The sequence below is a fragment of the Hypanus sabinus genome, chromosome 1 (genome assembly GCF_030144855.1).
Source record: "Hypanus sabinus isolate sHypSab1 chromosome 1, sHypSab1.hap1, whole genome shotgun sequence".
Lineage (NCBI taxonomy): Eukaryota > Metazoa > Chordata > Chondrichthyes > Myliobatiformes > Dasyatidae > Hypanus > Hypanus sabinus.
In genome coordinates this window covers 159297850-159320196 of record NC_082706.1, presented here as the reverse complement: position 1 = coordinate 159320196, position 22347 = coordinate 159297850, and the positions used below count along the sequence as shown (strand labels likewise).

Genomic DNA, 22347 nt, shown 5'->3' with positions numbered 1-22347 from the left:
ATGATAACCCTTTCATTCCCGGAATCATCCTTGTGAACCTCCTCGGAACCCTCTCCAATGTCAGCACATCTTTTCTTAGATGAGCCTAAAACTGTTCACAATACTATAGGTGAGGCCTCACCAGTGCTTTATAAAACCTCAGCATCACATCCTTGCTCTTGTATTCTAGACCTCTTGAATGAATGCTAATGTTGCATTTGCGTTCTTCATCACTGACTCTACTTGCAAGTTAACCTTTAGGGTGTTCTGCCCAAGTCCATTTGCATCTCAGATCCCTGGATTTTCGCCCAGTTTAGAAAATTGTCTGTACATTTATTTCTACAACCAAAGTACATGACCATGCATTTTCCAACATTGTATTTCATTTGCTCCTCTTACGACCATTCTAATAATCTGTAAGTTCTTCTGCAACCATCCTGTTTCCTCAACACTACCTGCCCCTCCATCAATCTTCATATCATCTGCAAACTTGGCAACAAAACCATCTAGTCCATCATCTAGAGCTATCACGAGGAAATCTGCAGATGCTGGAAATTCAAACAACACACACAAAATGCTGGTGGAACATAGCAGGCCAGACAGCATCTATAAGGAGAAGCACTGTCAATGTTTCGGGCCGAGACCCTTTGTCAGGACTAACTGAAAGGAAAGATGGTAAACAGCATAAAAAGCAATCCCAACACTGACCCCTGTGGAACACCACTGGCCACTGGCAGCCAACCAAAAAAGAATCCTTTTATTCCCACTCATTGTCTCTTACCAATCAGCCAATGCTCTGATCATGCCAGTAACTTTCCTGTAATACCACGGACTCTTAACTTGGTAAGCAGCGGCATGTGTGGCACCTTGTCAAAGGCCTTCTGAAAGTCCAAATATACAACATCCACTGCATCCCCTTTATCTATCCTATTTGTAATCTCCTCAAAGAATTCCAGCAGGTTCATCAGGCAGGATTTTCCCTGAAGGAAACCATGCTTACTTTGTACCATCTTGTCATGTGTCAGCAAGCACTAAACTCATTCTTAACAATTGATTACAACACCTTCCCAACCACTGAGGTCAGGCTAGTTGATCTATAATTTCCTTTTTGTTTTCTTCCTCCTTTCTTAAAGAGTGAAGTAACATTTGCAATTTTCCAGTCCTCTGGTATCATGCCGGAGTCCAATGACTTTTGAAAGATCATTACTAATGCCTCCACAATCTCTACCACTACCTGTTTCAAAACCCTTGGGTGCAATTCATCTGGCCCGGGTGACTTCTGTACCCTTGGGTCATTCAGCATTTTGAACACCTTCTCCCTTGTAATAGTAACTGCACTTACTTCTCTTCCCTCACACCCTTCAACAGCTGGCACACTGCTGGTGTTTTCCACAGTGAAGACTGATGCAAAATACTCATTTAGCTCATCTGCCATCTCCTTGGCCTCCATTGTTATTTCTCTGGCCTCTTTTTCTAGCGGTCCTATATCCACTCTCATCTCTCTTCTATTTTAAAAAAATTTAGTATCCACTTTGATACTGTTTGCTAGCTTGCTTTCATATTTCATCTTTTCTCTCCTAATGATTCTTTCGGTTGCTCTCTGCAGGGTTTTAAAAGCTTCGCAATCCTCTGTCTTCCCACTAGTTTTTGTTTTGTTGTATGCTCTCTCTTTTGTTTTTACATTAGTCTTGTCTTCCCTTGCCAACCATGATTGTACTATTTTGCCATTTTAGTATTTCTTTGTGGAATACATAAATTCTGTATCTTCTCATTTTCCTAGAAACTCATGCCATTCCTGTTCTGCTGTCATCCTTGCCAGCATCTCCTTCCATTTTACTCAGGCCAACTCCTCTCTCATACCAATGAAATACTGTTTCATTAGACTTTACTTTCTCCCTATCAAATTTGAAGTTGAACTCAATCATATTGTGATCACTGGTTCTTAATGCTTCTTCTACCCGAAGCTTCCTAATCACCTCCAGTTCATTACATAACACCCAAACCAGTACAGCTGATCCCCCCAGTAGACTCATTGACAAACTGCTCTAAAAAGCCATCTTGTAGGCATTCAACAAATTCACCCTCATGAAATCCATTTCCAACCTGATTTTCATCAATCAACCTGCATGTTAAACTCTCCCATGATATCATAACATTGCCCTTTTGACACACCTTTTCTATTACCCTTAGTAATCTGTGGTCCACATCCCAACTACTGTTGGGAGGCCTGTATATAACTGCCATCGGGGTCCTTTTAACCTTGCAGTTTCTCAACTCAACCCACAAGGATTCAACATCTGCTGATCTTATGCCATTCTTCACCAGCAGAGCCATGCCACCCCATCTGCCAACTTTCCTATCCCTCCAATACAACATGTAACCTTGGGGTTTATTATCTTGATGTAGTTTAAGTAGCCTTTGTGTGTATATAACAGTTTGGTATGCCTGTCAGTGTATAATTCTAAATTTTATTTATTCTTCATTAAGTAGATAGTATTTTCTCATTGGTTAACATTTCACTGCTGTATTGAATTAAGTATTTAAAAAATTATTAATATTTATAAATTAGAATGGAATTTTTCTTATTTCTATAGTGTAAAAGTAGATATTTTGTGCTTGGCGCCATCTTTCTTTAGGTCTTCTCTTCTAGTAGTAAGACCCATGTCACTATCCTGTTCCTGTTCTCTTTGTTCTACCAACTCTTAATAAAACAATCATGAAGCAACAAATTTTGTGCTTTGTTCTTGACTTGTAAAAGAACCTTGGATTTAAACACCTGAATCTAACAGTTTGTAGCATGTTATGAAGAAAGATAACGTTACAACATTTCTAAGAAAGAGCCACAAGGGTCACAGATTAAGCTTCACTGAACCATTTATTGCTACATGATTCTTGATTGTGTTTTATTTCAGGCCTCAATCTGCAAAGCCAGTTTAACCTTGAAAATGTTACTGTGTTTAATACCAATGAACAGGATAGTACCCTGGGGCTGAAGGTGAGTGTTACCTTGGATGAGGAAGTTTTGCAACTATCAGAATAGTCTTTATTATGTGTGATTATTGAATAACTTTGCTTATATTTTGAGAATTTGCAGCACACGGAAGACAGAGAAGATGGAATGGAAGTTGAAGAAGGAGAGACAGGTGATGAGGAACCTCCTACAACTTGGTATGAATAATTTAACTTTTTACCAACTACAGAAACTTTTTGAGCCTTTCTTGAATAATGCATGTTTAAAATATTTTTATGTGGTTATGTAGAATTTGCGTCAAAACAAAACATTATTGACCCAGGTGATCCTCCTTTGTAGTGCGGCTTCACACAAGCCTCTTCCCAGCACACAGCTTCCAATTATGCTTGCATCATTGTATCTAGTATTTCTTTATACGTATTAAAGATGTTAACTGTGATAACGAGTTCCATATCCCAATCACTTTGGTTAAATAATTTCTTTTGAATTTTTTGTGACTATCTTATTTGTACTCCCAATTTGGCAATCCCATAAGTGGAAATGTTTCTACACCACCTGATTATCAGACCCCTCAGTACTTTTGAAATGCTTTATTTTGTCTTCTACAGTTTCAATTCCCCAATAAAATTAGCAACAGTTGGTTCATTGTTTCCTGATTATTGAAACTTCTCGGTTCTGGAATGATGCTTGAAAATCCTTTTACCTTGTTGCTGAATCCTCGAAATCATATGACAAGAACCATGGTGTTATCCTGAATTGTCACATGTTCAGCATTTTGTGCAAGTGAATTTCTGTTTTTCAGTTAAACATCTTGATAGTAACAGAAATAATGGATAGCAAAATATTTGTAATCAGTCCCTGTGATTAAACAATAGTGATATTTCATCCACATTTTAAAAAAAAATAATAATTTTCTAATTGCGATTTTGTTCTAACTACCTTCGTGAAAGTTAGTTCATAATGTAACAATTATTCCAAAAGGGAACTAGGGATAATCCTGGAAACTATAGACTTGAGTCTTATGTCAGTGGTAGGGGAAGTTACTGCAGAGAATTCTTAGGGATTTGGGGAACCATGGCCTAATTAGGAAAAGACAGCATGGCTTTATGTGTCTTATTAACATGATTGAGATCTTTAATAAGATGTCCATGGTGATTAACGAAGGTAGAGCTTGGATGTTGCTTACAAATAAGGTGCTTGACAAGGTCCCTCATGGCCGGCTTGTCTTGAAGTTTAAGATGCATGGATCCACCACGAATTGGCCGTTTGGATCCAAAGCTGGCTTGCTGTTGGAAGACAGATGATAGTGGTTGAAGGCACTTAACCTAGATGGGGTTCTCTGATTAGTTGTGTTCCGCAGGGATCTGTACTGGAACCTCTGATGTTTGTGATGTATAGAGACCTAGATGATAAGGATGATAACCTAGATGGGTGGGTCAGTAAGTTTGCAGGTGATATGAAGATTGGTGGTGTTGTGGATAGCACAGAAGATAGCAAAGAATACAGCAGGATTTAGATCAGTTGCAGATCAGGGCAGAGAAATGGCAGGTGGATTTTAACCCGAACAATTGTGAAGCGTTGAACCTTGGTAGGTCAAATGTAAAGAGACAGACATTCCAAGATGAACCTAGGCATCTTGGAGTGGGTTCAAGTTCATACCTCCCTGATAGTGGCAACGCAAATTAATGGAGTGTTTAAGAAGGCATATGGCAGAAATACTTGCCTTCATTAGTCAAGCCACTGAGTTCAAAGGTTGGGAAGTTATGTTGTAGCTTTATAAAACTTTTTAGGCCACGTCTGTAGTATTGCATATAGTTCTGGCCGGCCTATTATAGGAAGGATGTTGACCCTTTGGAGAGGGTGCAGAAGAGGTTGACCAGGATGTTGCCTGGATTAGAGGGCATGTGTTATAATGTGAGGTTGGGTAAAATTGGGTTTTCTCCGGAGTGGTGAAGGCTGTGGGGGAGATCTAATACAGGTCTGTAACGTTATGAGAGGCATAGATAGGGGAGGCGGACAGAATCTTCTTCCCAGGGTTGAAATGTCTGATACCAGAGGGCATGCATTTAAAGTGAGGCGGTAAGTTCAAAGGAGATGTGAGTGGCAGTGTTTTTTATCCAAGTGATGAGTGCCTGGAATGCACTTGCTTAGGGTGGCAGTGCATGATACATTGGGGACTTTCAAAGATGTGTTTAAATTGGCACATGAATGTGAGGAAAATGGAAGGATAAGGACATTGTGTAAAAAGGAATAGTTGGGTTGACCATTTCATTATTTAATTGGTTTGGCACAGCATTGTGGGTTGAAGTGCCTGTTCCTGTACTGAACCATTCCATGTTCTGTAATTAAAGTGTGTTCAGAATGTTACTAAAGATCAAGTAAAAATCTGCTGCAGTGCAAGGCCAGGATATAACAACTGTTTCTCTTAAAATTTTAAAAATGACTTTTAAATGTGAATTAGTGAATGTAATCTTCCTGTACATTACATTACAGGCTAGTGCAAAACAGGCCTTCCATTTTATTTTTAGTAGTTACCTTTATATTGTTTATAGGTTACTTTGGTTGTCCTGGTTGAATAAAGTGTGTTTCTGCACTAATGTGAAGGTGTGGACAACCTGTGAAGCATTACGGTTTTGTCATGAGTAAATTAAACTGTTCTGAATTTTCCTTTCTCTTTATACTGTAAATAGCTCTGTTCCAATTGATTACAATCTGTACCGGAAATTTTGGTCACTCCAGGACTTTTTCAGAAATCCAGTGCAGTGTTATGACAAAATGTCTTGGAAAACATTTTTGAAGGTAAATTTCGTTTGTTGCATGATGCCATTCTTTTGTCTAGAAGTCCTTAAATTGCAATTATACGTTTTTTAAAAATCCCTATATATCAAAAAACAGAGTACATCAAAGGAAAGCAAGCAGGCCAACATTTTCAAACTGCATGAGAGCACATGGAGTACTTAAAGAGAGTTAAGTAAATTTATTATCAAAGTATTATGTGTTACCAACAACAAAGGTAGGAAAAGGGAGGAGGTCCTGAAGAGAGAATATAGGGAGTTTAGCAGATGGCTGAAAACAGGATCTCCAGGATAGTAATCTCAGATTGCTGTCTGTGCCACATACCAGTGAGAATAAGAAAAGGATGACTTGGCAGATGGATGCATTGCTGAAAGTTGTTGCAGGAGGCAGGATTCCAGATTTTTGGATCATTGGGATCTCTTCTGGGGAGGATATGACCTGTACAAAAAGGATGAGTGACACCTGAACCCGAGGGCAACCAATATCCTTGTGGACAGGCTTGCTGGAGCTGTTGGTTTATAAACTAATTTGGTATGGGCATGGGAACCAGAATGATAGGGCTGAGGTTGGAGCAGATGGTGTACAACTAGATGCATTGAGTAGTGGGGCTGTGAGGAAGGACAGGCAGGTAACAGGGCAAAATTGCAGTCAGTGAAATGAATTAAAGTGCAATAGGGGCCAAAATCAAAAAGGGTGATGAATACTGGACTGAAGGTGTTAAATTTGAATGCATGTGATATACAGAATAAGGTAGATGATCTTGCGGCACAGTTAGAGATTGGCAGGTATAACATGGGCATCTCCGAGTTGTGGCTGAAAAAAAGATCATAGTTGGATGCTTAACATCCAAGATTAAGCATTGTATCAGAAGGACAGGAAGGTAGGCAGACTGGGTGGGGTGGCTCTACAGATAAAAAATGAAACCAAATTCTTGTGACAAAGGATCAGAAGATGTCGAATCCTTGTGGGTAGAGAAAAGAAACTGCAAGGATAAAAAGACCCTGTTGGCAGTTACGTACAGCCCTCCAAACAGTAATCAGGATGTGTGCTACAAATTAAAATGGGAGTTAGAAAAGGGCAATGTTGCAGTAATTAAAGTGGATTTTAATATGCAGATAGATTGGAAAGGTCTGGTTGGTGCTGGATCCCAAGAGAGGGAATTTGTAGAATACTTAGAAGATGGCTTCTTAGAGCACCTTGTGCTTGAATCTGCAGTGGCAATTCCGGATTGGGTGTTTATATAATGATCCAAATTCGATTAGAAAACTTGGGGAGAAGAAACCCTCAGGAGGCAATGATATGATAGAATTCACAGCATTTGGAAAAGAGAAGATGAAATCGAACGTATTGGTATTACAGTGGAGTACAGGGAATTACGTAGATATGAAATAGGAACTGGCCAAGCAACACACAAAAAATGTTGGAAGAAATCAGCCAGCCAGGCAGCATCTAGGAAAATAGTATAGTCGACATCAGCATTTTGTGTGTGTTGCTCAGATTTCCAGCATCTGCAGATTTTCTCTTGTTTGGCCAAAGTTGATTGGAAAGTGACACTAGCAAGGATGATGGCAGAGCAGCAATAGCTAGTGTTTATGGGGGGAAATTTGGAAGGTGCAGGAAAGATACGTTGCAAAGGTGAAGTATTCTAAAGGATGAGACAACCATAGATGACAAGGGAAGTCAAAGACAGCATAAAAGCAAAAGAGAGGACATATAATAGAGCAAAGATTAATGGGAAGGGAGAGGATTGGGAAGCTGTTAAAAACCAACAGAAGGCAACTAAAAAGACCCATAAAGGGAGAAAAGATGAAGTCTGAAGTTAAGAGGATATTATAAGAGGATGCAAAAAATTTTTCAGATATATAAAGAGCAAAAGTGAGGCGAGAGTGGATATCAGACTGCTGGAAAATTACACTGGAGCAGTAGTAATGGGGAACAAAGAAATGTGGAGGAGCTTAGTAAGTATTTTGTGTCAGTATTCACTGCAGAAGACTCTAGCAGAATGCTAGTAATGTGAGAGTGTCAGGGTGCATAAGTGTGTCACTAGTATTACTAAGAAGAAGGTGCTTAAGAAGCTGAAGGTAGATAAATCAGATGGACTATGCCCCAGGTTTCTGAAAGAAGTAGCTGAAGAGATTGTGGAGGCATTAATGGCTAGATTCTGGAATGGTTCCAGTCAACAGGAAAAATGCAAATATTACTCCACTCCTAAAGAGGGGAGGGGCTCAGAAGAAAGGAAATTAGAGGCCAGTTAGCCTGACTTCAGTGGTTGGAAGTATGTAGCTGTCTATTATTAAGGATGAGGTTTTGTGGTACTTGAAGGTGCATGGTAAAATAGGCCAAAGTCAGTGTGGTTTTCTAAAGGGGAGCTCTTGTCTGAAAAATCTTCTTGAATTCTTTGACAAACTAGCAGGCAGGATAGACAAAGGAAAGTCGGTGGATGTTGTTTATTTTCAGAAGGCCTTTGGCAATGTGCCGCACATGAGATAAGAGCCCTTGGTATTGATGGCTTTGTGGCCAAGTTTGTGGTGATACGTCAAGGGTGCAGGAGCAGGCAGTGTTAAGCAAGCAGGGTGTCTGCAGAAGGACTTAAGTAGATTGGGGGAATGGGCAAAGTAGTGGCAGGTGGAATATAATGTACAAAAGTACATGGTTATGCACTTTGACATAAGGCATAAAGGTTGTGGACTGTTTTCTAAATGAGGAAAATTTCATTAATAGGAGGTGCAGAGGGAATCGTAGGTCCTCGTGTAGGATTCCCTAAAGGTTAACTTGCAGGTTGAGTCGGAGGTGAGGAAGGCAAATACAATGGTAGCATTCATTTCAAGAGGATGAGAATGCAAAAGCAAGGATGCAATGCTGAGGCTTTATAAGGCATTGGTCAGACTGCACTTGGAGTATTGTGAGCAGTTTTGGTCCCTTGTGTAATAAAGGATATACTGGCATTGGAGAGGGTCCAGAGGAGGTTCAGGAAAATGGTCCTAGGAATGAAAGTTTGATGGCTATTGGCCTATACTCACTAGAGTTGAGAAGAATGGCATAGATGAAGGGGAATCTCACTGCAACCTACCATATGTTGAAAGATCTGGATAAAGTGGATGTGGAGAGTTGTTTTCCAATAGTGAGGGAGTCTAGGGTCAGAGGACACAGCCTCAGAATTGAGGGTCATCCATTTAGAAAAGGTGAGGAAAAATTTCTTTAGCCAGAGGATGGTGAATCCGTGGAATTCATTGCCACAGACAGCTGTGCAGGTCATGTCTTTGGAGGTATTTAAAGCAAAAGTTGATAGTTCTTCATTAATCAGGATATCAAAAGGATACAGGGCGAAGGCCGAGAATGGAGTTGAGAGGGTTAATAAGTCATCCATTATGGAATAGTGGAGTGAATATTTTATTATCTTTATATTTAGATGAGCAGAATATTTTATGATCTTTATAGTCGTATACCTCCTTGAGATTCACAAATTTAGTGGTCAGGCTTTGGCTCAACAGGCTTAGGTGAGAACAAGCAGAAGTTCTAAGTAAATTTCTAGTAAATTTCTCTTACCTCTTTCTTTATCTAATGTGTGGTAAAAATGTTTCCAGGAGTTAGTGGTATGTTTTTTTGTGTGAGATGTGGGAACTCTGGGAGACCTCAGTTTCCCTAATAACCATATCTGCACAAAGTGCATTGAGCTGCAGCTCATTCAAGACTCTGTTAAGGAACTGGAGCTTCAGCTCAACGTGAGAGTGAGGAGGTGATAGGTAGGAGCTACAGAGATATTGATCATTAATTTGCAGGAGGCAGGTATCTAGGTGACTGTCAGGAGAGGGGAAAGGGAATAGGTAGCCAGTGCAGAGTGCCCCTGTAACGGTTCAACTCTGTAACCCTCAACCATCAGACTCTTGGAACAGAATAGATAACTTCACTCAAGATCATTCATCCATTACTGAACTATTCCCACATCCTGTGATATTTTATTGCTTGTTTAATTTTTTTTGTATTTGCAGAGTTTGTTGTTTTTTTGTACATTGTCCGTCGTGTTGGTTACAGTCTTTCACTGATTCTATTATGTTTTTATATTTATTGTGAATGCCTGCAGGGAAATGAATCTCAGTGTTGTATACAGTGACATATGTACTTTGGTGATAAGTTATCTTTGAACAAGAAAAATAAAGTATACCGTTTTGGAAACTGTTTGGAGGAAGCCGCAGCAACTGGGTCTCTGGCACTCAGTCTGGTTCTGCAACTCAGAAGGGAAGCGGGAAGAAGAGAAGTGCAGTAGTGATGGGGGATTCTAGAGTTAGGGGAGTAGATACAAGGTTCTGTGGATGCGATAGAAACACCCGGATGGTTGCCTTCCAGGTACCAGGGTCAGGAATGTCTCAGATCAGTTCCACAGCTTTCAAAAGGTAGAGGGGAAGCAGCCAGAAGTCATGGTACATCTTGGTACTAATGGCATTGTTAAGAAAAGGAAAGAGGCTGTGAAGAGAGAATATTGTAAGTAAGGTAGAAAAATGAAAAGTAACACCTCAAGGGTAATAATGTCTGGATTGCTGCCTGTGCCACATGCCAGTGAGAGCAGGAATAGAAATGGTGCAGGGGGCAGGACTTCAGATTTCTGCATCATTGGCATCTCTTCCAGGGAAGATATGACCTGTATGAAAAGGATGGATTACACTGAACTCAAGAGGGATCAATAACCTTGCAGGCAGGTTTGCTTGATCTGTTGGGTTGGGTTTAAACTAATTTGGTAGGGGGTGGGAACTGGAGTGATAGGGCTGAGGATGGGCAATGGCATATAAGCTGATGCAGTGTATACTGAGACAATGAAGAAGGACAGGTAGATGATAGGCCAAAATTGGAATGAATTAAAATGTATGATGTGGGCATCACTGAGTCGTGGTTGAAAGATTATAATTGGGAGAATAACATCCAAGGATATATAGCAACATACATAGAACACTGGAGGACCTCAGCAGATCAGGTAGCATTTATGGAAAAGAGTAAACAGTTGATATTTTCAGGCCAAGATCCTCCTTCAGACTGGGAAGGAGGGGGAAAGGTGGCTGAATTAAAGGGTGGGCAGAGGGGAAAAAGACAAGCTGGAATGTGATAGTAAAGCCAGGTGAGTGGGAAAGTTCAAGGGCTGGAGAAGAAAGAAACTGATGGGTGAGGATGGTGGACAATAGGATAAAAGAAAGGGGGAGTGGACCTAGTGGAAGTAAAAGGCAGGTGAGAAGTGAAAGATCAGAGTGGGGAATGGGGGGAGGGGTGGATTTTTCACTGGAAGGAGAAATCTATATTCATGCCATCAGGTTGGAAGGTACCAGACAAAATGTAAAATGTTGCTCCTCCACCCTGAGGGTGGCCTCATCTTGGCACGAGCAGGCCATGGATCAACGCGTCAGAATGGGAATCAAAATTAAAATATTTGGCCACTGGGAAGTCTCGCTTGTGGTAGTTGGTGCGGAGATGTTCAACGAAACAGTCCCCTAGTTTATGATCGATCTTACCAATTTAGAAGAGGCCCCATCAGGAGCACCAGACATAATAGATGACCCCAGCAGATTCGCAGGTCAAGTATTGCCTCATCTGGAAGGACTGTTTAGCCCTATATGGAAATGAGGGAGGAGGTGTACCAATGTAGGTATACGCTGTGGAGGATCGTGAGCTGGATGTGCAGCTGATGGGGTGGTAGGTAAAGACCAGAGGGACTCTATCACTGTTACAGCAGTGGGAAGATGGAGTGAGCATGGATGTATGGGAAATGAAGGAGAGGTAGGCCAGCGCAGTATCAATAGTAGAGCAAGAGAAATCCCATTCTTTAAAGAAGGAGGACATCTCCCGTGTCTGGAATGGAAATCCATGTTACGGGAACAGATGTAGCAGAGGCAAAGAAACTGAGAAAAGGAAAGAGCATTTTTACAGGTGATAGTGTGGGATGAGGTATAGTTGAGATAACCATGGGAACCAGTATGTTTATAAAAGTTTGTCCCTGAAGATGGAGACAGAGAGATCAAGAAAGGGGAGGGAAGTGTCAGAAATGGACCAAATGAATTTAAGGATAGGGTGGAAGTTGGAGGCAAAATTAATCAAATTGACGAGCTCAGCATGGCTGCATGAAGCAGTGCCAATGTACCAGAAAAAGAGTTGGAGTATAACCGGGCAGGCCTTTGAATATAGACTCTTCTACCTAGCTGATGAAGCTGCAAGTGTAGCTTGGGTCCATGCAAGTGTCCGTGGTTACCTCTCGAGTTTGGAGGAAGTGGGAGGAACTGAAAGAAAAATTGTTCAAGGTGAGGATCAGCTTTGCCAGGTGGTGAAGTGGAATTGATAGGTTCTTTTGTCAAGAAAAATGCAGAGGGCATTGAGGCTTTCCTGATATGGTTGATGTGTGTGGGGAGTGAAGATGAGGCATTAGGGCCGGGAATTGGAAGTTACTGAGGAAATCGAGGACATGAGCAGTGTCACGGATGTAGGTGGGAAGGGACTGAACAAAAGGGGATAGAATGGAATCAAGATATGAGGACAGGAGTTCATTAGGGCAGGAGCAGACAGATAATAGGCTGCCGGACAGTCCAGTTTTGGTAAAAGGTAGAAGTGAGCAGAGTGGGGTAAAGTGGCAGTGGTTGGGAGTTCTCCAGGTTGGATGAGGTCAGTAATGGTGTCTAAGACAGTTTTCTAATGGTGTGGAGTGGGTAGGTATGAGGAGGTGTCTGAGAGTTGCTGCCTGACCTCAGCAAAGTAGAGGTTAGTGTGCCACACTATAACAGCAACCTCTTTGTCTGTAGGTTTCATGATAAGGTTGGTATGGAGAGAATCGAGGGTAGTGTGTTCGGAGGGTGTCTGTTTGGAAGAGAAGATAGTGGTGTTGAGATCAGGACAGTTGTTCTCTTGTCAGCAATTAGAAATGAAAAAGTCCAAAGCAGGGCCTGCTAGAAGAGGAGGAGGGTTGGAGTCAGGAGGAGGTGTCATCAGTGTGGGGTATGGAATCCTTGTCAAAGCAGTGGGCTTGGAGACGGAGGTGACAGAAGAGGGGCTTGATGTTTTGGCAGGTGCAGAACTCATGGAGTATTACTTGAATGGGGACGAAGGTGGGGCCCTTACTGAAGACAGAATGTTCTTCCTCAGAGTGGGGAAGATTGGAGTGAATAGTGAAGACCTGGCATGGATGAGAGATGAGATCAAAGGTGGGGAGAGAGTTTGTGGTGTCAGAGGAGAGAGGAGAGTTTGGATGTTCAGGGAAGGTGGGGTGGGAGGACAAGCGTGTAGGTAGAGGGTATTGTGTGGCCCTGTTGGTAAAAGATGAAATAAAATCTAGATAGAGGTGACATAGTTTTATATAGATGTAGGTATAGATGTAGGTTCAGTTAAGAAACTATAAGGGTAAAAAGACCCTGATGGGAGTTATATACTGGTCTCCAAACAGTAGGTAGGATGTGGGATACAAATTATAGCAGGAGATAGAGAACATATGTTAAAATGGCAATGTTATGATAGTCATGGGGGCTTTCAGTCTGCTGGTTGATTGGGAAAATCAACTTGGTGCTGGATCCCAAGAGATTAAATTTATAGAATGCCAATGAAATGGCTTTTTATAATAGCTTGTGGTTAAACCCACTAGCGGTTAGGCAATTTTGGATTGGCTGTTGTGTAATGCACCAGATTTGATTAGGGAGCCCTTAAGAGGCAGTGATCATGATATAATAGAATTCAATCTGTAGTTTGAGAAGGAGAAATTAAAGTGAGATGCATCTGTATTAGAGTGGAGTAAAGGGAATTACAGAGGCACTAGAGGAGCTGGCCAATGTTGATTGGAGGGTAGACGAGCAGTGCTGATCATAAGACATAAAAGCAGAATTAAGTGATTCGGCCCATCGAATATGCTTTTATGGCTGATTTATTATCACTCTCAACCCCATTCTCTTCCCTTCTCTCCATATCCATTAATGTCCTGACTAAGAACCTATCAACCTCTGCTTTAAATATACCTAATGGCTTGGTAATATTTTGAAATTCCTCCTCATCTGTGTTCTAAATGGACTTCCTTCTATTTTGATGCTGTGCCCTCTTATCCTGGACTCCCCCACTGTTGAAAGCATCCTCTCCACGTACATTCTGTCTTGGCCTTTTAGTATTCAATAGGTTTCGATAAGAGCCCCCCTCATTCTTATGAACTCCAGCAAGTACAGGCCCAGAGCCGTCAAATGCTCCTCAAATACATTAATCCTTTCATTCCAGGAATCATTCTCTTGAACCTCCTCTGGACCTTCTCCAGTGCCAGCGCATCCTTTCTTAGATAAGGGGCCCAAAACTGCTCTCAGTACTCCAAGTGAGGCCTCACCAGTGCCTCATAAAGCCTCCCCATCTTTACTTTTATATTCTAGCCCTCCTGCTAACTTTGCATTTACTTTCCTTATCATCGATTCAACCTGCAAGTTAACCTATAGGAAATCCTGCACAAGGTTTCTTTGCATATTTGATATTTCTCCCTTTTTAGAAAATAGTCCATGCTTTTGTTCTCCTACCAAAGTGCATAAATATACACTTCCTACACATTATTCCATCTGCCACTTCTTTTCCCATTCTTCTAATCTGTCTAAACCTCCCTGCTTCCTCAACACTACTTGCTACTCCACCTATCTTCAGCGTCAGTTCCATGATCCAAATCATTGACAATAACATGGAAAGAAGTGGTCCCAACAGCGACCCCAGCAGAACACTGTTGGTCACTGGCAGTCAACCAGAAAAGGCTCCCTTTATTCTTGCTGTTTGCCTTCTGCCGGTCAGTCAATCTTTTATCCATGGTAGTATCTTTCCTGTAATACCATGCTCTTTGTTGACAGCATGTGCAGCACCTTGTCAAAGGGCTTTTGAAAATAGAAGTAAGCAATATCCACTGACTCTACTTTGTCTATCTTGCCATTATTTCCTTAAAAGACTTCCAACAAGATTGAAAAAAAGCCATGCTAACCTTGTCCTACTTTATCATGTGCTTCCAAGTATCCCGAAACCTCATCCATAATAATGGACTCCAACATTATCCCGATCACTGAAGTCAGAGCCAACTCAGAGTTCAAAGTAAATTTATTACCGAAGTACATATATGTCACCGTATACAGCGCTGAGGTTAATTTTCTCGTGAGCTTATTAAATTAATCCATAATAGAAATATAACCATTATAGAACTAGTGTAATACTGTACCAACTGGGCATTCAACTGGTGTGCAAAAGACATCAAGCTGTGTAAATACAAACAAAAAGAAGTAATAAATAAGCAATAAATATTGGGAACATTAAGAGTCCTTGAAGTGACTCCATTGCATTTCAATAATGGGGTAAGTAAAGTTGAGTGAAGTGACTCCTTTTGGTTCAAGAATTGGATGGTTGAGGGGTAACAACTGTTCCTGAACCTGATGGTGTGAGTACTGAGGCTTCTATACCACCTTCTTGATGGCAGCAGCAAGAAGAGAGCATGTCCTGGGTGGTGGGGGTCCCCAATGATGAATGCTGCTTTTCGCGATATTTCGTGTAGATGTGCTTAGTGGTGGGGAGGGCTTTACCCGTGATGGACTGGGCCATATCCACGACTTTTGTAGGATTTTCTGCTTCGGTGTGATGCAACCAACATCTGGCCTATAATTTTCTTTCTTCTGCCTGCCTCCTTTAAAGAGTGAAATGGCATTTGTAATTATCCAGTCCTCCAGTACCATTCCAGGATATAAAAATTTGTGAAAGGTCACCACAATATCTTCAGCTACCTTTTCCAGATCTTTTTTAGTTGCCTTCTGTTCGTTTTTAATAGTTTACCAGTTCTCTAACTTCCTACTGATTTTTGGTCCAGTATATGACCTTCCTTTTGCTTTTTTGCTATCTTTGATTTCCCTTGTCTGTCATGGTTGCCTCATCCTCCCTTTTGTATACTTCTTTTGGATGTATCTATCCTGTACCTTATGAATTATTCACAGAAACTCCAACCATCGCTGTTCTGCTGTCATCCCTGTTCTGCTGTCATCCCTGTTGGTGTCCCTTCCCATCAACTTTGGCCAGCTCCTCTCTCATGACCCTGTAATTTCCTTTACCCCATTGTAACATTGATACATCTGACTTTAGTTTCTCCCTCGCAAGCTGCAGGGTGAATTCTATATCATGATCACTGCCGCCAAAGCGTTCCTTTACATTAAGTTCCCTAATCAATCTGGTTCATTACACAATATCCATTTCAGAATTGCCCTTTCCTGAGAGAGCTCAACCACAATCTGCTCTAAAACGCCATTTCATAGGGATTTTAGAAATGCCTTCCCTCAGGATCCAGCACCAACCTGATTTTCCCAATCTACCTTTATATTGAAATCTTCTATGACTATCATAACATTGCCATTTTTACATGCCTTTTCTTTCTCCCATTATAATTTGTACTCCATATCCTGGCTACTGTTTGAAGGCCTATATATAACACCTATCAGGGTCTTTTTATCTTTGCAGTTTCTCAACTCTACCTGCAAGGATTCTGCATCTTCCAATCTCATGTCACCTCTAAGGATATGATTTCATTTTTCACCTTCAGAACCACCTCAGCTCCTTTACCTGCCTGCTTGTCCTTTCAATACAATGTGTCTCCTTGGATGTTAAGCTCCCAACAATGTTATACCTGCCAATCACTAACTGCTACAAGATCATCTTCTTTATTCTGTATACTGTGTGCATTCAAATGTAACACCTTGAGCCCTGAATTCGTCACCTTCAATGTTTACCTCCATGTTAAACTTCAATTTATCCCACTGACTGCAATCTTGCCCTATCATCTGCTTGTCCTTCCTCACAGTCTCACTGCACTCTGCATTGACTTTTATACCAATTGTCCCATCCTCAGCCCTATCACTCTGGTTCCCATCCCCCTGCAAATTAGTTTAAACCGTCTCCAAGAGCTCAAGCAACTCCGCTCACAAGGATGTTGCTCTCCCTCGAGGAAGAGATGCCAATGATCTAGATCAGGGGTGGGCAAACTTTTTGACTTGTGGGCCACAAAGGGTTCTAAAATTTGACTGGGGGGCTGGACCAGGAGCAGATGGATGGAGTGTTTTGGTAATACACCTCTTAAGAGAAAATAAAATATTGTGGGATATGTAGAAAACATGTGCTTTACTTTCAATTGAAAATGAACAAATGCATTACAACAAAATATCTGTCTTTGAAGTCCCATGGTATTTAGCTATTTATTGAAATGACTTTTAAAACACTGAAAATTGAGTGAATAAAATACAGCTTTTTTTAATAGTAACAGTTATTATTTTAAAGCACTGAAAATTCTTCAAGTTATTATCATCATCCCTCTCCTCCTGACTGTCTTTATTTCAAAAACGGTAGGAGATGCAGGTCTACTTGTCCTGCTCCTTCTTATTCAATTGTCCCCTGTGCCAAAACTCAACAACGACCAGCACAAGTACAGAACAGTGGCCAGTATGTGGAGCGCGTTATTTGATCTGGAGTGTATTTTTTATTTTGAGAACGTACGTGCACCTGCACACTACTCATTCCATCACTTAACAGAAATGACATGTAACATGTAAGGCTTATTGAAAAAAATATTTTCAAATGCATTTTTTACATAACACAACGAAGAAACTTATTTTTAATTTCAGTGGAACAGTGTTGTTGGTCTCCCTTTTTAGCCAGCGCATCAAAGTCTGGATTTAGTTTTGTTGTGGCGATTCTCAGGATGGATCTGAGGTGTTGGTCAGTTAACTTGGATCTGTGGCTGGCTTTGTTGATGTTCATGACGCTGAGCGCCTGTTCACACAAATAGGTCGAGCCGAACAAAGAGTAAAGTGCAAATGTGGAGTAATACGCTGCACCTCAACAAAGGTCAATGTGTAGCGGTGTGCTACATGCAGCGCTAAAATTACGACATGGAGTTGGTAACTGCAGTCGAAGAAAAAAACTTTATTCGAAATCCCCAGCCTCACTTTTAAGCCTCCCTCAACCTGCCCCCCTGCGCAGAGGCTCCAAAGCTCTGTGCTCGCAAATCCCCGCAGGCTATCTCCCTTAGCCGGAACGCTGGCTAATTGTGAGCCGGTTCGGATGTGCCAGGAAATGGGTCGCCACAAATGTATATAGAGTGCATCATCTATTGGGAAAACGCCAGAATTGCGGGGGAAAAAAGGTTAACAAGGTTTATTAATATAATTTCATCAAGTTCTGCGGGCCGGATTAAAAAGCTTAACGGGCCGCATATGGGCCGCAGGCCATAGTTTGCCCATGCCTGATCTAGATCCAGAAATCGGAAACCTTTCCTCCTTCACCAATTCCTCAGTCACAGATTCATTAGCCAAATCATGCTATACTTGCCCTCACTGGTGTGTGCCACAGGCAGTAATCCACATATTACTACCCTTGAGGACATGCTTTTCATCTTTCTACCTAACTCCCTATATTTATTGTCTCTTCAAGACCTCATCGCTTTCCTACCATCTTATTGGTACCAATATAAACCATGACTTCCAGCTGTTCAGATGAACTTAGATATGTTAGGTAACTGACATTGAGCTGGAGGATTACTATTTAAACTTTGCAGCTGGAGACCAGTTAGTTTAAACATGGTGCTGGGGAATATTTTAGAAACTGTAATGGAGTGGGGGGGGGGGGGGTGAAGATAGTTATTTGCTGAAGGCCATATTTATATGCTATCTTGAACTTGTTGAAAACATTATTTCACTAATCTGATCTTTTTAGAGTGAAATTGGAGGGTTAATGGGGATAATGTAAAAAATATATATTGATTTTTAAAAGTTTTTAGTTCTGCTAGGTAGAACTGGAGAATTATGGAATCATTACTTTATATTAATGGCATAAATATTTATTGTTGCTTATAACAAAGTTAGTAATGAGGGGACTTCAGGAAGATATTGGTTGTGGACGTTACAAATGCAGTTGAAACTATTGCATAAATGAATGAGAGACTACATACTGTAGATCAAATGGTGCAAATCCGATTGGAGAGCAGGAATAGAGAAGTGCATCAAACTTTGATGAAGCAGGTTTAGAAATTGTGCTTGCTTAAGAAATCCTGATTTCAACAGCAAAGATTTTAGACAAGATTATTTTAACCCTTAACCTTCTTTGCATCCACAATGCCACCAACTTTTGTGTAACCCATAAATTTACAAATCATATTTCCTTCATTGACATCCAGTCATTGAGGGTCTCTGCACTGATCCCTGTGGTATGCTATTAGTTACGGGCTTCCAGTCAGAAAAACGTTCTTCCACGACAATCCTTTGCTTCCCATCAACAAGCCAGATTAGGAAGTAATTAGCTGGACTTGAATGATGTGCTAAAGTTGGTACAAACCAAAAATACAGGGTATTATTACTTCCAAATGTTCTGTAAGTTTTTGCAATAACCTTAAAGTAATTATTTAGTTTGTTTCAGTCTGTTTTCTTTCATTGCATAGTCCATGTTTTTTGTATAGGAGATTAAAGGTTTCTTTTTGTGCTTGTACAGTTTTGATATTGTTTTTAATCTGACCTTTTCTGCCATAATTTATGTTACAGCATTCAGATGAAGTGTTAGATGTTTTCAGAAGCTACAAATTGGATGACATGCAGGCTTCAAAGAAGAAGCAGGAAGAATTAAAACCACCAGGGGAAGAACATGTTTACTTTGCTAAATTCTTGACCAGTGAGAAGGTATTTTATTGTTTGCAGTTTTAATGAAATTCCATAGCTATTTGCCAACATCTTTCTGTCAAAAAATTGTTCCATGACAGATTATAATATTGTTGGATTCTGACGGTTTTTGATCCGAGGTTCTTCAGAAGTCAAGAATGAGGCTGTTGGACACAATCGTTTGTTTAAAAACTAAGAGAACAAAGAGATTGAGAAGAGGGTAGCAGGCGTAGAATCTAGATGTAATGACAGGGAAGAACAGAAAGAGGGGAGAGAGAGCTCTTCTTTACCAGTTGCTGATACAGGCATTCCATTCAAATTTGTAGATGAGAGTTAACCAATTATATAGTCCCTCTGCAAATGTAATACTCTCAAATGCCATCAAGAGACTTCCACAATAATACAGAGGAACTGTAACCACTAGGAAATGTACTAAACAATTGCATATACATAAGTACATATAAAATACAAGGATGTCTCCTTGATCTCCTACATCTTGCAAGAGGAATTGTCCTGGGATCCATTTTCCCTGCTCCAGCTAGGCACAAATATAAAAAGAAACAAACTTGACAGAAACCTTAATCTAGCCTCAGCCTCTGGAGCCAGAGCCTCAGTTCCCCACTCTAACTTTGTCCACTCACACTTTGGCCATTCTACTTAAAACGATCTTTTTTTATTGACCTTTTGCCAATTCCCTAATAATACAAATGATTTTGAGCTCAGCTGAAAATCCGAACAGGCTCTGCTCGCAGTTTTTACATATAAATGTATAAAAGCCTTGACTTCTGACTTGACTTACATCTCTGATTAAAGCATTTTGCATAAAGATGAGAGTTTGTTTAAATGTGGGTGTCTTCCAAGTATTTGTTACTTCTGTGGATAAGTCCAACTGAATTAACAACTAGGAAGTTTATTTTTTTAAAAAAATGTAATTTAGTACATCCTGCTTAGTCCTGTTTCTGATTCACCACTGATTTCAAACTTGTTATTTGTTTACGAAGCTGATTTCTGCTTCAGTTAGATGTTTTTTCCAGAGCAGTAAGGTATATAACACAAATCAAAATGTTCTTATCCTCCTGTCATTCATTTTCAATTAAGGAAGTACCTGCCAGCAAATGTCTGTATGCCATTTAACCTTCCTACAGCACCCCGTGCCCAAATATTCTTAATTTTCCAAACTCATTTCCTGGGCTTTGAAAATGAAATAAAACAAAAATCCCATATGTTTATATGTTTAAGTTCACAAAAATTCACCTGTAATTCTGACTTTTTCCTATTTTACTGCTAGCTGATGGACCTACAACTGAATGATAGCAACTTCAGACGACATATCCTTTTGCAATATTTGATATTGTTTCAGTACCTGAAGGGTCAAGTCAAATTTAAAAGGTAACTGTATATGAATTTACTGTGTATAGTTTTAAGGATGTTCCATTAATGTATCATTAAGTTTTATGTTACTTGAAAATGCTTCTAGTTTCATGAAATTAAGCCCTTAAAAGTATATTTAAAAAAACAGGAATATCAGTGTGCCAACTGAAATGGAAGGCAGGTGAGACAGAAATTGTTATGCAGGAAATGTTGGTGGTGTTTGATCATCTTGATTTTGAAGCACATTTGTAAGCACATCACTCAATTATGTCCTGAATTAGCTATTTTCATTAGGGAAAGTTAGTTAAAGCTAATTAAATGAAAGTATGTCTTGAAATGAATTGAATTTATTACTTACATCTTTCATATACATGAGGAGTAAAAATCATCTTCGTCTAAATGTGCAATGGGCAATTTATAGTAATTTATAATATGTATAACAGGACAGTCAGTATAACATAGAAATACAATTGTATCAGCATGAATTAATCAGTCTGATGGCCTGGTGGAAGGAGCTGTCCCAGAGCCTGTTGGTCCTGGCTTTTATGCTGCGGTACCGTCTCCCGGATGGTAGCAGCTGGAACAATTCATTAACAAACTTGGTTTTCTTTATTGTGTTTTCCCATCAATTAATCTTAGCTAATCATGCCTTTACCTTTCTCTGTAAAATTATTGTTCCGCTGGTGCCCTTAGGATATTGGTTTCACTTTAACAAAATTATTGTTAACATTGTGTACTATTCTAGGGAATGTTGGTGGTGTTACACGGTTATTGGAGTTGATATTATCCAGCTGACAAATATCTTCAGACACTATTTCACTTTTGCTAGATAATGGTCAAGTGTGGGAAGCCTGTTGGCTTTTCCCTTAAATACCCTAGGGACTTTACTCAACTGAAATCATCACTTTTAGTGTTGGCCAGGAATCACATTTGAAGCATATTTTTTAATCTGAATACTGAAAAAAGTTGTTAAAAATTGAACACCCAGAGGGAAATTCACAGGGAGAGGTTTATTATCATTCACTTATGGGATGTAAAATTTGTTCTTTTATGGTAATAGTATGGTGCAAAGACGCAAAAATTACAAAATGAATGGCTCAAAATAAAAAGAATAATGAAGAATTTGTCTAAGCCATTAGGGCAGTATTGGTGTAATTTAATTAAAACTTTCTGCTAAGTTGGTCTCCATCGTGCATGATCTTTCACTGGTTTTGCTTTCTCTTTCGGGCATCCCTGAAGGAGTATTTCCTGGATTATTTTTCTTTTCTACTTTGATTTCTATTATATCTTCCTCATTGCTGAATGTGAAGACTGGTCTAGTTGTTTTATTCCAATAGGCATTAAAACGTAATAGTTTTAGAGTAGTGAAACTGGGTTGCGGAGGCTCAGTTGCCAAGTATACTTGAGATAGATTTATAGCTCAAAGGGTTGTAAGATTAGTACAGATAAGTGGCACTGAGGTGGAAGATTCTTTGTCGTCTTCCTGAATGGTAACTTCTACCTCTGATCCTAATGTTCCCATTTCCTTATTCAGAATTGTGTCAGGAGGTGTCAGAAGCATTAAGTAGTTATTTTGGAAGA

At 40.1% G+C, this 22347-nt stretch overlaps 1 protein-coding gene across 3 annotated transcripts in view; it reads left to right on the top strand.

Annotated features, from left to right (window-relative positions):
• The window catches only part of thoc1 (THO complex 1), a 72914-nt gene that overhangs the window by 27930 nt on the left and 22637 nt on the right, over positions 1-22347 (top strand). For 2 of the 3 annotated variants that reach the window (XM_059979851.1, XM_059979872.1), the window contains exons 8-12: positions 2892-2974; positions 3065-3147; positions 5641-5749; positions 19282-19416; positions 20684-20784. In XM_059979851.1, coding sequence (XP_059835834.1) covers positions 2892-2974; positions 3065-3147; positions 5641-5749; positions 19282-19416; positions 20684-20784 — 511 coding nt within the window. The remainder of the gene's footprint in view (positions 1-2891; positions 2975-3064; positions 3148-5640; positions 5750-19281; positions 19417-20683; positions 20785-22347) is intronic. The other variant, XM_059979862.1, reaches the window with a different exon arrangement.